Source organism: Clavelina lepadiformis, chromosome 5 (genome assembly GCF_947623445.1).
Source record: "Clavelina lepadiformis chromosome 5, kaClaLepa1.1, whole genome shotgun sequence".
NCBI classification, from domain to species: domain Eukaryota; kingdom Metazoa; phylum Chordata; class Ascidiacea; order Aplousobranchia; family Clavelinidae; genus Clavelina; species Clavelina lepadiformis.
Genome location: NC_135244.1, coordinates 19543675 through 19560702, shown reverse-complemented (window position 1 = coordinate 19560702; position 17028 = coordinate 19543675). Strand labels below are relative to the sequence as shown.

The following is a 17028-nucleotide window of genomic DNA, read 5'->3' as shown; positions in this document are numbered from 1 at the left end:
CAAATTTTGGAAAAGGGTTCTAGTTCATCTTCAGGCCACAACCGCTGTTACAAACTTAACAGGCGTATATTGATGATTGTTAATCATCATAAAATATACCGGTCTAATGATCTCAAACTTCATTCGCAGCAATTTGGTGATAACGGGTGCATACTGCATAGAAATAAAAACCACTAATGAAGTGATCCACCCTTTCTAGTAATGACTTCTTATCACCCACCGAGCTCATTACTATGGCCCGTCCGATAAACTCGACTCAAAAAACGCGCTTTCAGTGTGGTGTACACGTAAATTGTAATCAAACCTATTTAAGGGATGATCTTTTCTACCGCTGAAACAGCATATAATTTCATGATAATACTTAGGATAAATTCTATTTTATACTTGTACCAGCTTACAGAAAAACAACAAAGAAGATAAATTAACAATTACAACGGTATGGTATCGGAAGTAAAAGAAAGGTCTCACTTAAAAGCTGGAAGAACGTTGATGAAGCTGAGAAAAGTAAAAAAAGCATGAAGTGAAAACACCCAAACATACAACGGAAATAACTTAACTCCAAATGCAACAACTTTAGCAAAAGCTGGTGTCAATAATAAAGACAACAGCTGTGGCATACCACTTATGAACCATGTTGCGTTTACGGATAATGCATTGAATTGGTGGGTAACGTTACTCAGCAGATATCAACTTGCTGTGAGCAAGTTACTACAACAAAATCGGTGATTTCAGCGCTAAAACGTACTTGGCTATTTTGTTGACTAAATTTGGATAAGACATATAATTGTAGCCTGGTAAAGCTAATTGCGTGAAAGTTTGAGCGTGCAAAGCATGGAATGATTAAATATCTTAGCCGGGTGCTAAAATTTGCATAGTCTTACCGATCGATTTAAATCTGAAAATATTCTACTTATCTGAGAATACAGTCGTCGGTCATATCACCCTGCATTTTGACAATGAATTAAACGAACAATGCACAGTATAGGAAAAAACATTCGGTAACATTGAAAGATAAAAATATGACATAAACATCAAACGTTTTCAGTAAAATTGAACTATCGCTTCGTACATGCAATGTAGAAAAAATGAAGAGAGATGGAATTGTGTGCAAAGTAATTCACTCCTAGTAACTTAATATAATTAATTAATAATATTAATATGAACACATAGAACAAAACAAAAAAGCGACAAAACTCTAAAAAACGGAATTTATTGAAGAACTTTGCAAAGATTGTACCAATAAAATACAGAATTCATAAAAAATGCTTCACAAGAGACTATAAAAAGCTTCAGGTTAAGTATATAAAGGAAGCGTTATCCATATCAGGCCGTTGTGATGGAAGAACTATTGCATTCAAAGACTCTCGAGACGTCATACAATGTACGACAGTCCTTGTACCGGGGTTAATTCACCACTATCCTCGGCGCAGACATGACGACACTTCCGGCATTGCTGCTCCCCGACGATGCAGACGATCTCAAACTTCCACCAGATCTTCGACCGCTGCGATGTGACTGGGAGGACATTAATGCCTCCGCCACCGTTTCTACACAACGTTAAATCACGCATTATCGTTAACAACGTGGAATATCATTCTATAGGTAAAAATTTTTCCCAAATTTATGCCGGTGTACCGTGTGCTCTGTGAATGCACAAAGGCTTACACAGAACATAACACATACATTAAATTTTCAGTTGAAATCTCCAAAGTAATCATAATCGCAAAAGCATAACTAGCAGCTCAAATTATGCTAACAGCCATAACGTACTGCGAGCTGAGAATGCTACATGACAGATATCGTGCAGCTTGAAGTAATGTTTAATTTAATACCTTCCCCACCGCTTGCGTCGTTGTCACTTATTTCTGTTTTGAAAGACAAGCCCGGATACGTCCGCGTTTCGTGAAAGTGTTCATCGGTAAATCTTTTCCTTCCCAGAACTTGAAATTTGGCGTTGATATACTCCTGGAAAGTTTGCTCCTGAAATCGTTTTTTAAAGTGCACAATTTAGGCAACCTTAGTGGTTTACTGAAAGCTAACAAACATTTTAGTAAAGGAAATTACCATTTCCCTGTATTCTGGAGGACTTTCAGAATTTATTGAACAGTGGGTGAGGGCACCAACAGTTCGATGAACCATCGACTCCGAGACTTTCTTCGGAAGAGGAGGGAATTGGGTGATGCAAGAAAGAAGACATTTTGTCGTCTTACAAAACTCCTAAAAAGATAAGAACTGTGTTATATAGAATCCTAATGCCACTTTAAACTAACTAAAAAATTATACGATTCACGAACTCGGAGACAAACAATTGCTTCTTAATAGAGATAAGAGAGTGAGTAAGAAATCTATAAAATTCAGTTTAGATTTAACAGCAGAATTTCTTTAACGTGTTCTTATTCGAAATTACATAACATAGAAGTAGTGACTAATCACATAAGTACATAATAAGTGACATAAGAATAGGCAAGCTTTGAGTTCTTGAACCTGATCAAGGTTTTCCATAGACCTCTCGAAGCTCTGCACAATATCTGATAAAATGTTTGACGAATCGCTCAAGCCACATCTGTACTTCTCCAGCATTTGAGTAACATTACTAGATGAGAGCAAAGGTTCAGCGAGATGCTCAATCCACGACCACATTAGTGCTGAGAGCAGATCGGCGTCTGTGTCCGCTGCCACGACCTCCCAAGCATCGGTCCGGCTGTTAATGTGCCTCTGAAGTGTGTAGACCTGTAAAAACCAGTAGGTTTGTTTAAGAAGTGGAAATAATGAAACAAAACTGAAATCTATAAAACAAGCAAGTTGTTTCACAGAAAATACTAAAATGCTGTACGAGTCATACAGGGCTAACAATAAATTCAAACTTCAAACACAAATTTATGTTGTTAATCACTACTTTCGCTTTGCTGGTATTTTCATATATAACTTATACCACCATTTGCTATCGCCTTGAGCATTGCTTTTGAGCAATATTCATAAAATCTTACCCTCTCCCATAGCCATTCATCATCGACAAGTTTGTTAGCAAATGCCAAGGCAACAGAAACAGGATGTTGCTTTGATAATCTTCCAGCGCTCAGGTTCCTTATATCTCCTGAACTGCTACTGCGGCTAACAGCCAAGTGTAAATCGACCTGCAACGTTGACGACAGGTCATTTAAACTCTTCGTGGAATTTAAGCGAGCAATTTGTGGAGCAACTGAAGGAAGGTCGTTTCCAAGGTAGTGATTATCCTTGGTGCTCTGCCCAGTATCTTGTGTCGTTTCTTCATCCTTGGGAAGCTGATTGAGAGATTCTTCTGAACTTTCGCTGTCTTCTGAACTGACGTCAAGTTTAGCGGCGTCTGATTGTTTCCGATCCGCGTTACTACCGTCGCCATTTCCTTCCATTAACTCAATGTTCTTTTCAGCTCTGCAGATGAAAAATTGTCGTTACTTCTACAACTTTTTATCGCTCAGGTGTTGCATTCTGTTTGTGTTGTACTAGAAACAATATCAACACAACAAAATACGAAAGGGGCTTGGCAAAGATCTTGTGATATTATGTAAACATCGCCCAGTATTTTCTATGATCGCATTATGTTGAAACGGCATGAAACTACCTATACATCAAAGGTGTCCTGCGTCCGCTACCAGTTCGCGAAGTCCTTGAACTAGCAGATGCATTGCCTTCTGAAAGGTAAAATAAAAATATATTAAAAACTTAAAAGATTTCGAGGCATCTGCTAAACACGACCACAACAAGCAACAATGAAACTATTAGTAGCCAATTGTGATGATAATTTAATATACAGTGCTCCTTTTAAGCCTAAGGTCTTTTTCAGAACTGAAACAGTCCTTAAGTTTCTCTTATGATCTCACAAAATTTATACTTCTAAAACCATAGCAAAAAATTAGCAGTTATAGTCATTAGAAGTGTCTTACAATTTCTCAGCAGTTACCAAAGTCAAACCACTGGCAAACCAAGCTAATGTACATACTGTATTGTGTTAAAAAAGTTCTGGCTCACACATAGTTACACATTTTACAGAGAATTTTGAGAGTACGATGGTACGTAATGTCTTAAACTCACTTTGTTTCATTTTACTCCAGCTGACACGAGATGCAACAGAGTTTGACAAGGATCGACCGCTTCCATTTGTATTTTCATAATTGTCCTAAACATAAATCAAAAGGGAGAATTAAAACAATACGATTAACACGATAGAACAGCACAACATCAATATGATATTTAAAAATAGCAACATTAACATTTTTAATTGGGTTTACCTCATTCTCAAGATCGGAATCGGAAAGGAAATTATCATTTTTTGTGTCATCGTCTCCAATATCAATGATTTCAACCAAGTCATCATCCTCAGTATCTTAAAATCGACCCAAAAAGTTTAATTAAAAAAAGACAAAAATATTTAAAGAGTTGTGTCTATGAAAAATATGGGGTGATAAAATTTACATGAACAACTATGCTAGCTTTCCAAACCTGGTTGTCAGTTAGAATTTGAAGGTGACATATTACATCAATTGTTTAAATAAAAGCTTTGTCAATTTAATTAAAAATGTTGATTCAAGATAATGATGACAAGCATATTGCCCACACAACCACCAGCCATGCAATTTCTAAACTGGCATGCACAAGTGAGTGATATGTACAAAGACAACTGAGCATGCAATGATATCAGTTACACTAAATCACAAATGATATATCACCCTGATGCTGCCAATACAAAAAAGATGTTTGGTTAATATAGATGTGATGATAATGAGATTTTAGAATGCGGTAACCGGTAGGGATGAGTCACAGGGAAAATTAGGTGGGTTCATCTGAACATGAACATCATGTCAGTCAACTCAAACAGATAACCAATCTATATACAACTGCAATTGCTATATTAGATAAACTGGATAAATACAATGTACTTAAATGACAATCTTAGGTAAAACACTTTTGTTGTAAGAAATGTTAACTTTCTCATGAAACTAATCTATCATTTCTCACCAAAGTAAGACATCCAAAAATACTGTAAATTTGTAAAGGATTTGCCAGTGTTAGTGTTTGTACTTGTTTGAATCTTTTACTCTGGCGAATCTATTCAGGTTTGGGTTTGTATGAGCTCATCCCTACTAACTGGTCCCAAAATATTACAACATTGCAAATCATTAATTGCATACTTTACCTTTACTTCCGATATGAAATTGAGCATGTGCGCCACCTTCAGTTGTTGGTTGGTCAAGATCAATGATGTCCGTGGCCAGCGATACGATCTCATCAACAATTTCACGACCGTGGGCAAACAGCAATGGCGATTGCACCCTCGTTTGACAAACATCAGAAAATAGCGAGTTATCCGGTGAAAACTCATTTGATGCTTTCACTGTTTTTTCATTGCATTGTGTTGTGTTGTGGGTAGTGGACGATGGTTCTGAACTTTTCTTGTCAGAATCATCCATGACAAGACACAAACCTCCTTGTGTTTCTTCCTCGTCGTTTTTCTGTCCAGTGAATGCTCTCACATCCTCATAATGGAGCATCAGCATGGGCTTTGCCTTCATATTGATTACTACAGGTTCAGCGTTAATATTTATATCTTCCGCGACATTTTGCGACTGTCTCACAGTGTCGAATGCTTTGGTTTTGAGAGCACCATCGGCTGTATCTTCAGAAGACAAATCGATGAGTTCACTTCCCTTATCATTTGCAGCGATCAAATTACTACTATTGTCGTCATCATCTGTAAGTAATTGATCTTCGATATTTTTTCTTATCTTTACGTCGTTATCTTCAGCTTTGTCTTCAAATGCCAAGCTACTAGGAGGACACGCTTCACATTCAGACAAAACGCATGCAGTGCTATTCATATCATTCTGGGATGATTGATGCTCTGTGGCATGCAGTTACAATTATTCAATAATTACGGACAGAATAGTGGTGCATTTAAGCAGCTTTAGACAGCACAAGTACAACTACATATCCAAGAAGATAACAAATTGTAATTGGAAATTATGCAGCTGAAAGAATTAACTAAGGAAAAATTAATACTAGTGTCAACAGTATTAAGGGAAGATAGGAGAATAAGTGAAAAGGTTTTGCAAATAAATTGCAGAACTATCAGTTACTAACAATTTAAACACATCGTCATGCAGGTCATAATCATAACAACTCAACGATGTCACTTACCAGGTGGACTTTCACTGTCACCATGCTTGCTTGGATTGAGTTGGTTTTCCGACGTTGCTTTCCTGCCTTTCGCACTGTTTCGCGGATTCTTTGAGGGCGACCCAGTTGGGAGAATGGTTTCCGATCTACTTGCAGATAATCTCATCTTCCTTACAGTAGCCGCGTGCTGTGCTTGAGCACCTGTCTCGCCAAGTACGGTGGAAACTTGGGAAAAAATTAAACTTTTCACTCCTTGTTCCGGATGGATGGGTTCTGTGTACAAGCGCCTCATTTCACCATCTTCACCAGCAACAACGGCTAACTTTGATGTCGCATTGTTGTTATTGTTTGTGCTTTTAGGGAAGTTGCCGTTCATTGAGCTAGGCTGGTTAAGTTCTAAAATCTCATTGACATCACGTGCTATCTGTTCGGATTCATCCATGACTGCATCTGATGTTGTTGAAGTGTTTAAGTTGGATCCGTCGTTGATAGATTGTTCATTCAGTGCAAGATGTTCACTGGAATCAGACGGCTCTTCAACATCGTAAGCTATTTGGACATTAGAATTTGAATTTGTGTTTGTAGCTTGAAGGGGATTTTCAGAGCCAAGGTAATGAGCACTGATGTCAATATCATTGATATTTCCTTGATTGTCTACAAACGTATCATCTTCTAGAGGAAAAGCTCCAGCAGATGAAGGTCTGTTGTTCTCGGAGGAGCTAACAGCATGAGCGCTTCCTTTTCGAGATACCCGTGGAGAAAGAACAGCATCCACATCCGTCGGCGAATCACTCAACCCAGCCTGCATTGAAAAGAGATGAGGGAAATAAAAAGAGCTCGGACTATTATGAACTGTCGGACGTAAAACTTAACAGAAATAAACTAAAAAAAGTATAAAATTTACTGAATACATTTTACAACAATCATAAGAGTTTGTAATAAAGAATACCGAGGCTTTGGCACTTTCAGTCGCTTCTTTCTCTCCAAGTTCATTAAAAAATGCTCCAGGTATCGTTTCCCTGATCTCAGCCACAGTGTGGCATCTGAAGAAAAAGGATAAAACAAACCTGATACATTTTCGGCCTGTCAATTGCAACAAACTATAACCATAAAATCAAATAATGGATATGAAAGGCACATAAGTATCAACAAATAGATAGTGAATACCAATACATAAGAGTTTCCGGCATTTACATCACCAAGACATTAAAGTGCTTGTCTAAAGTTTAGAGTGCTACATGTCAAACAGACACACATCAACCGTGAAGTGTAAATCATGATTACGTACAACATATCATAATTATATATCTGAATGATGCAACATATATTAAATTAATATACCAATATTTAAAACTTTAAAATTTAAATCAAATAAAGCCAAGAAAAAACATCATCTCATATTGGTCCCAAACACAAAAGTTCATTATTAAAGGACACAGTAATGAATATCAGCAAAGGTAAAGCAAGCAAGTGCATAGCAAACAAAGAAAATTTACATGCTCAACCATATTAATGCCTTGTAAGGACAAGGGTGGAGTTATTAATATCAAGATAACGCCTGGCAAATACCAGCTACAGGATAAACCACAAAGTGTCATATTGCTTGACAAATAGAACATAGTCCAATAACACCATGGCATATCACTTTGAGCTGTACCAGTGGCCCATAGTTGGTGATTCAGTTTTTACAAGCAAATAAGGCAAAGAGACAAAATAAATTAGAAGTCAATAATTGTGATAACATATTTATATATATACGATTACTAAAAAGCCGCAAGTCAAGCACAAAGCAACATGACCATGTTATGTACAAATTCAATGTGTCTATTGCTTGACAAGGTTTTGACATGAATAGAGATGTTGACGCTACAAATGAATTGGCCCGTCTCTAAATAGGCAACTTTGTTTTCAGGTGAACCTCACCAGAACTCAAACAATGGTAACCTAGGCAGTAGCAAACAAAGCAACAACATGTATTGTGTCACCACCGGCGAATTGGAGAATGAAAGCATATGTCCATGAATAAACCAGCCATTTAATTTCAGAAGAAAATACATAAACAAATACAGAAACAAACATACCAAGATTAATCTCATGTAATTTGTGAAACAATTGTTCACTAACAGGATTCAGTAACTGTTTGTAAGCATTAAGCAATTTCAAGTTACTGAGAATGCACTGGGCAGGAAGTATTTCTAGTTTTCACAAACTGAAATGATTAAATCTCAGAACTATTAGCCGAAATATCGGAGGTGACAAATTGAACAAATTTATTTGGTTTTCGGTTCGCATCAGAAAATCTCTGATGTTCAATAGTTACAGAAGGCATGTACAATTGATGACAATTATGAAAATTTGACAAAAACTAGCAATATCTTATTAATTAGCAGAACGGGTAATAACAAAGCGAAACCACCAGCAAAACATAACTCAAAGCAAGCAATCTATATCATATGTTTCCAGGGCATGAATCAAGGACTTATTCATACTTACTACTCATATTGTGTTACACCAGCGATTTTGTCGTAACAAGAAAACTTTCCAAAAAGAAAAAGAAAATATCAAACTTCACAAGACCTTTAAAACTACCGTGTTTAATACATCCACAACATCACAAAAGACCAACATTTACTGTGACTAAAGACACAGTCAAGTATTAAGTAAGACAGAAACATACAGTAGAACCCTTGTAAGTTGAACATCCACAGGACCGTTGTCTAGTGGTTGTTTTAGTAGGTTGCCATACATTGCAATAGTATAGAGCATATTCTAGACTGAGTTTAAGTGATCATGATACTGGGATGGTCACGTTATTGGGTTGGTCGATAACCAGAGTTCCACTGTAATTAAAAGCCTTGACAGATTGCATTATTCTAAATTGTCAATAAGGCAACTGTCAGTACAATAAAACACGAGATCAATTTAAGCCAGTGTTCATTACCTTCTCATTGGGACTTCAACAGTAATTTGCTTTTCCACACCATCATCGCCATTGTCTTGTGACACTTTACCATTTGCAATATCAGAGAGCCTCTTGCAAATCACGTGCACCAGCTTGGGTGTGTAGCGCAATTCACGTGATTCTAAACCATGCAGCAGGTGCCGTTGGCGGGTTAGGAACTGCTTCAATGTTAAGCGTTTTGCATTGGGCACGACCTAAAATCAGAATTTATGATAAAAAATTAATTAAAAATTACTTGCGATGAGTATTAAAATCATTTAACAATGGATTTTGACATGCAAAATTATATGTTACGAAAACATGGACAAATTTTCATTGGTACCATATAGTTGTAACTATAGTTCAAACTTAAAAGCATAGAGTATCGTTTGTTTAAAATTTTAAACATAAGTTCACCAAAAGCAAGGATCCTACCTGAGGAAACACAATTCGAAGGGGCCTAAGAAATTGCCAAAATTCATTAATGCAGGAAATCTGTCCCCTGGTCTGGATTGAATTACTTCGTTTTTTGCGAACTTTCATAATGGCAGTGGTCGGGTCCATCCTACATGCATACACTAGATAGCATGCTATTAACACACCTGTCAAAAATTATGACCTCGAATTAAGGTTTCATTAATACTGGGATAAGAGGTATAATCTAGAAACACACTAAATTGTCTAACTTGAGTAGTAACAAGAATGCTGGGAATTCCTAAAATCAAAAAAAAACTTGCCAGTTCTTCCAAGACCAGCATGACAATGGACGGCAACTTTCCCTTCCTCAAGAGCAAAGCTCATTACCTTGACCATGTCCAATACTGTGTGCAATGATGTCACACCATAGTCTTTCCAGCCGAAGTTATAGAAAAATACTGAAAATGAGATAAATTTAAAGATTAGAAAAATTTGAAGCAAATTCTTAAAGAATGCATTTTTTCCGTTGTATTTATGTGTTTCACACTTTGTAAATTTTGATTTTACTGTAAATGTTTTGCTGTTTTTAATCTTTTTATTTTGTGTATTCTTATGGTTTTCATCTATCAATTGTGAAGCGCATTTGAGCAATTTTTATCAGGTACCATAGGATGTTTATTATTATTATTAAATACTGATGTTGATCTTAAAGGTGACATTTGCAGACAGATGCTCCCAAACATGTTAATAATTAATTTCCGAGTAGATAAAAAAAGTTAAATCTGTTAAAACGTATCATATATTCTACGAAGGTCACAATCTATGCCTCAAAACAAGATTTATCAGCATTAAGATTATCATGTAAACAACACTAAGAATCATTGTTAGTTAAACATATAGTTTTACTTTTATGCACACATATGACATCCTAAGCATGTCTACGTAGAAATGAAAGCGGTTGCACTGAAACCACGTGCATATCAATAAAACACTCTACAATACTGGTATGTATATATTCATGTGTTTAATCCTATTTACATACTGTCATTGTCCATAAAATCTTGTGGTCGATAGGTAAACAGGCTTTCTTTATCCAAGGGTGGGCCACAGCTTGCATGTTCACCAGGACGTTGCAGATTTATTATTGAGCAGATATTGTGCCTGAAACATTCATTAAAATTAATTAAATATCGTAAATAAAAAACTGCAATTTTGCTTGTCTATGCCTGTCTTTAACTGATTGACATACTGATAAGTTGACCGATAACCAGCAGTAAACTAAATCAAATATTAGATTGATTGATAGTTAGAATAGAAACCCAAAGTGCTGAGTACTTTTTAAACTGCTCCATCATCTTGAACTTCTTGATGATTTCAGTGGATGGCCGTGACATTGCAACAACATCATCCAACACCCTGGAAACACATAGAATGGATTCACATGCAGTTATTTACAACATACCACGAACTTGATATATCAAACAATAATAAAATAACACAAACTCAATGATAAATTGAAGAAATTTTCATTCACCAGGAGGAGAAAACTCCTTTTATTGCTTGATCCTCGTCACTCCATCTCGCCGGGTTCTCCCACTTACAGTTTCTACCTCCACATCCTACTGAGCATTGCATGGGTCCTGGAATAACATGCCGGATTCGTTCTCCGAAACGAGTGTACTTCGCCTCAGGAATACCTTTAACATGAATTTCGTATTGATGCATAGTTTGCAATTGATACGTTTTAATAACAACTGGCTGTTAAGCATATAAATACATCTTGCAGTGCTTGGGTAATTGCCATCTTTTGTTTCATGTGATTTACCTTTCTTTTTGTCCATTCCAGCAACACAAGAGTTGACAGAATCAACAACTGAAGCTCTGGTTATCAATGCATTTTTTTCAATCTACCTATAGCTAAACCATGTACACCATATACCAATAAACAGCAATTATTAATCCAATGATCACCATACCATTCTCACCCATATTCTGAAATAGCAAAGGATCACCTGCAGTTATGATGTAACAATGGAAGACTGGCTTTCTATTAAAATGGCATAAAAAAGCAAATCAACCTACCTGGAAATTCTATTTTTCTGCAGAAAAATTAACCTGTTATTCTGCCATATATTTTAAAAATACAAGCCTGAGTTCAAATGTATGACATAGCAGCCCTAAAAATTATTTTCGCCCGCTGAAAAATATACCTGTCAATCTGCCACTAATATTATATACATATATTTACACTAGACTACCAAATACATCGATCGCGATTTGATGCAAAGTACATCGAGTTAATCACACACCAATAAATAATTGTTAGAATACTATCTGAACTATGAGTTTTTGTTTTATTTTACACACAAGGAAACTGTTCCACAGTTCTTTAATCATTTTAAGCCAAAGCCATTGAATTGTAAAGTTTAAAAATACATAACTAAATACACTTAGCAATTGGAAAAATTTTTTTTATTGGTTCAAGATCATTTTGACCTGGCCAAATTATAAATGTCACTCATGAGCTCAAAAATTTTGGACGCCCCTGGTCTATACAATGCCATTAACCATAATGCATTATTATCGGTACGCTTGACAATTCGTACACTAGACATTAGGAGAACTTTGTCAATAATGCACGATAAACAGGAAGAGATCGCAACAGTAATATCTACAATATTTGCCTGTTTTCCAAGAGATAACACTATGTCCATCGTGGGCGTACAGCCTAGCTTAAGCCTCACCCTCATGTAATGGTTATAACATAATAGATCATAAACGGATCTATTGAAAAATCAACTGAAAAACTATTGTGAAATACCATCCTACCTTAAAAGAACGTAAGAAAAACATTTACCAACCAAACACAATAGATCAAACACCATAATATGATTCAATGTGAACACATGAATTTAACACTGTGGTTATTAAAGCAACTAATACATGAGGTCACATCAAGACCAACACCCAGCGAGTCACGTCAACAATAACCTAACAGCACCTTTGACAACACAATGAAGCCAGCTGTAACAATGGATCATTAGCATAACAATGACACAACTTAAGCTCATGACACATGAGTTTCTTCTCACACCTATATCTTACCTTTTTCACAATGAAAAAGCACCATCAATACTAAATACCGAATTGACACTTAGGGATAGCTATGTATTCATTAGAATCTTTTTGACTAACCAACTAAACAATTAGGCTTATTACAGGCTGGGTAAAATGAATCATAAATTTTAAGTTTTACACTAATTTTCTTGGCTCTAAAATTTTTATGTTTAATTTAATTTTTATATTCATGTTTAATAATGCATTAAGCGATTAGGAACACACAAAAACTTTCCAAAGTAAAGCCTGCATTAAATTACGAAGTATCATATAGCTTATTATAAGCAGCAATATTCACATACTGCATATATTCAAGATGAAATAATTAATCCAGACGTTATACATGTATACATATATAGGCCTACATGTACATATACATGATTGATATACATGTATACATGACAAGATTAACTAAAATCCATAAACTTAATGTTACATGAAATTTGGTCATTAGTGCAAGTCGTACCACAGTCATCAGGGTTCAAGTGACGGCAAATATTGAACTAACCCAAATACAGGAACAGCGATTACGTCAAGTTAGAACATTACTTACATACTATTTAAAATAAAAGGCTAAATTGCAGATTGCAGCAAGCACTATCCTCTATCCCACGAGTTCATTGCGTACGGAACATACTTATTTGCTTTAAATTTTTTTGGAACAACGCTAAACGCACTGACTATATCAAGATCAAAACCCGCACAGTCAGCAGACAGTATCGGTCTCATAAAAACTATCTTATATAACAGGTTTTCATTGTAACAGATTCAACAAAGACTAACAGAACGACTAGCAAACAATATACTGTACTTTCCATTTTCGTAAAGTAAACTAAAGACTTGAAATGGAATTCAAACAGCTAGGATGAAAGCGAAAAGGCATTTCCAAGGAGCCACCACCAACCATTAAACCTGATCAAACGCAGAAATAATAGCTGTGGTTTCCTAAGCTAGTTTCTATGGAAATGTTACTCTTACAACACCCAGTGACGTCATGACGCTGCAATTTGTGAAAACACGATGGTGTAAAATTTGCTATTATTATCTACCTATGAGAGGAACACATTTTAATCAGGTTATGTTGTAATATTAACTAAAACTTGCATTTTATATTTACATCTCACAATTACTGAGCCTTCAATTTTTGTCTCGGCCAGGAATATTTCCAACCAAGTAAAAACATTCACAGGCTATCCATTCCAGACAGTTATCGCATTTCGTTACCATTTTTTCCCAAGCCAAAACTAACCCGACGCTAGATAAAAGTAAAAATTTCAATGTCCAACAAATTTTACATGACACTGTTGCTCCTTCGTACATTGTCATACAATTTCACCAACAAAAGCGCGGCTCTGAAAGCAATGACGCCTTGACCACCACAGTTTCGGTTTCTATAAATGTGTTTTGGGCATCTGCAATTTAATTAACCGGTAACCTGCTGTACTGCAAGTACTCTAGCAGCTTTCGTTTGATAAGAGTTGTCATAGTGTTTTGTTTGACTAAGTTCATCTTTAGACTGGCAATACAGAGTAAGTAAATAACCAACCCTTTCAAGGGCCTTTCTCTTCATTGACACATATCTGCATTTTCTTAAATAAAGATCACCGGCGAAGTCACTCCATTGACTTATCTCCCAAAATCACATTATCTTACAACAACTGTCGCGGCATCTGCCGTTAAAATCAATACCACAGCGACCACTCTTCGGCTTACGCTAGTGCCAATTGCTCAATGATGTATCCGAGCGGAAACAAAAATCATTATAGATTTAGTTAAAAGCCCTAATAACTTTCTACGGCTATTCAAAAAAAATTGTGTCACTCCTAAAATGAATGGAGTTATTTACATCATTGCTATCGATTCAATGAGTGAATTGGAAACGATTGCAAGACAGAACTTTATTTCGCCAGGGCGAAGCGAAAAAAGCAATATTCCTGCCTATAGTTCATGAAGCTAAATCTGTAGGTCAGGTGGTACTACGACACCTTATCGAAAGACACTTTATCGAAAGACACTTTATCGAACGACACCTGATCGAAACGACAGCTGATCGAAAGACACTTTATCGAACGACAGTTAATCGAGCCGACAGTTGATCGAAAGACACTTTATCGAAACGACAGCTGATCGAACGACATTTTATCGAACCGACAGTTAATCAAAACGACAGTTGATCGAACGACACTTTATCGAACCGACAGTTCAAGCAAGATTTTAGCGTGTTTCTCAAACATTGGAACAATGAGCCATTGTGATGTGCGGTCTTTGTAATGGTGTGCATTAATGAATTGTGATGTATATATCATAAAGTTGACGATTTATATTTTATATCTATATTTTATATTTGTATCATAAAGTGTTCGATTTCGCATGGCGGCCGGCCCGCCCACATATTAATAAGATATCACAAGAATACGCACGAGAATTACTAAGTACGAGATTGTCTGTACAGTAGACTAGACTAGTCATTATAGATACAAAGAGTAAGGAATTGAAGGCAAAATTTAATAGCAAGGGGCATGTCGCTGTCTGACTTTTACACAAAGTAGCTTCTTGAAAGTGGTCTTTATCCCAGCTTGACCGACAGCGCAAAATAAATGGCTTCGATGCTTGGTAGCACGTACACATGTGAACAAATGTTTTCAACAATGAAATTCACGAAAAGCAAGCTAAGATCACGCATTTCCGACGCCTATTTAGAAAATGTTCTGGCTCTTGCTTCATATGACTTGCCACCAGATGTTGAAAAACTTTCACAAAGCAAGCAGCATCAAGTGTCACTTTAATGCTGTGTTGTTGAAGTGTGAACACAAATATTTTGCTCTTTTTGTGATTGGTACGATTGAGATTGCAGCAATGTGGTGTAATATACTGAAGTGAGTGTGAATTATAGTATTAATGAGGCATCAGGTAATTAATGAGGCATCAAGTTGTCAATGAGGCAAGTTGCAAAATAAAGGTCAAACTTTGCAAATTTTAAGGTCAAAGTTAAAAATTTTTGGGTCAAAAAACTGGTTGCCCTATTTATGAGTTATATGACTATTATAATTACATTATTTGATCATATTGTGTATACTTACATTTCCACACTATTTGATTTTAGACATCTTAAGAATTCTTGTAATTTTTTCCACGTTAATAACGATTGTATACATATCGAAATGGAATTCATTTTAAGTGATAAAGGCAAACGAAAGTTGGCCTTGGACGGTTTCTTGTACGTTCGTGACAAAACAACAAATGGCGTAACTTACTGGAGATGTGAGGACTACCTCAAATGCAAAAGCCGTCTATCCACAGCCGAGGACGACAGCCTCAAGAGAGCACCATCTGAACACAGTCATCCACCAAACCCTGCACGTGTTATAGTTGCAAGAGCACAAGCCAGCATGCGAGATCGAGCAATCAATTCAGATGAACGTACCTCAAACATTATTCAGAGGGAAACGCAGGATATATCCTTAGCCACCGCTGGTGCTCTCCCTAAAGCAACATCATTAAAGCGGATGATACAGCGAAAGCGCGTATGTCCAGAAGGAATCGGCTTGATGGATGAACTCCGCGTGACACCGAGGGGAGAAGCCTTCGTTATCGAGGAAGACGATGAGAACGAATTCTATATGTTTGCGTCTCAAAAGAATCTGGATATACTGAACAAATGCGCTAATTGGTTTTGTGACGGTACATTCGATGTTGCCCCACTTGGATACCAGCTGTACACGATACACGCGCTGGTCGATGAAAATCGCACGGTGCCACTCGTATACACCGTTACCGAGAACAAATCTGAAGCTGTGTACAATCGCATCTTTGGTTTATTGGAACAACAGCGACCAGGAATAGCCCCAGAAACCGTAACAATAGACTTTGAAATGGCAGCATATAATGCTCTTTCTTCCAGCTTCCCTCGGGCAGAAATTCTCGGCTGCCTTTTCCATTTTGGCCAATGTAGCTTCCGGAAAATTCAGGCTCTCTCTCTGCAGCGGTGGTTCAATGAAGATGCAGAGCACGCCCTTCGCATAAAATGCTTCCAGGCACTGGCATTCGTTCCGCCTGAAGACGTTGTACAACGGTTCGAGGACTTCCTGGCCACGTTCAGTGACGACGATGAGCAGCACTTGTCTGAATACATTGACTATTTTGAAAATACTTGGATTGGACGATTGTGTCGCAGGAATCGTCGTCAACCTCTATTTCCTATCCGATGTTGGAATGTCTTCCACCGGGTTCAAGATGACCTTCCACGAACGAATAATAGCATTGAAGGATGGCACAATGCGTTCAGCAAGCGTGTCTCAATATCCCATCCGACGCTTCGCAGACTCGTCAAAAAAATTAAGCAGGAACAAGGTTCCAACGAATTGTTAATTGAACAATTGAGTGCTGGAATCGATGGCCCA

At 36.9% G+C, this 17028-nt stretch overlaps 1 protein-coding gene across 2 annotated transcripts; it reads right to left on the bottom strand.

Annotated features, from left to right (window-relative positions):
- Positions 1-358: 358 nt before the first annotated feature.
- LOC143459729 (uncharacterized) lies at positions 359-13485 on the bottom strand. Of its 2 annotated transcripts, XM_076956984.1 has the most exons (19): positions 11594-13485; positions 11337-11503; positions 11046-11208; positions 10847-10927; positions 10554-10672; positions 9832-9969; positions 9530-9696; positions 9095-9309; positions 7103-7196; positions 6175-6955; positions 5174-5878; positions 4269-4363; positions 4072-4156; positions 3602-3671; positions 2988-3411; positions 2485-2730; positions 2065-2217; positions 1833-1980; positions 359-1547 (listed from the first exon to the last, which is right to left on the bottom strand). In XM_076956984.1, exons 2-19 carry the CDS (start codon positions 11350-11352, stop codon positions 1405-1407), a joined length of 3843 nt encoding a protein of 1280 aa, XP_076813099.1. In that variant the 5' UTR covers positions 11353-11503; positions 11594-13485; the 3' UTR covers positions 359-1404. The 2 variants fall into 2 exon arrangements, with proteins under 2 accessions (XP_076813099.1, XP_076813100.1); XM_076956985.1 differs by lacking the exon at positions 5174-5878 and having other exon boundaries at positions 11594-13480.
- Between the last annotated feature and the right edge of the window lie 3543 nt (positions 13486-17028).

What these genes read in the sequence shown, in the direction of transcription:
- LOC143459729 (XM_076956984.1), bottom strand. An exon ending in AGATTTTATGGACAATGACA is followed by an intron (nt 9,970 to 10,553) that starts GTATGTAAATAG and finishes TCTCATTTTCAG; the next exon opens with TATTTTTCTATAACTTCGGC. An exon ending in TGCTGGTCTTGGAAGAACTG is followed by an intron (nt 9,697 to 9,831) that starts GCAAGTTTTTTT and finishes AATTTTTGACAG; the next exon opens with GTGTGTTAATAGCATGCTAT.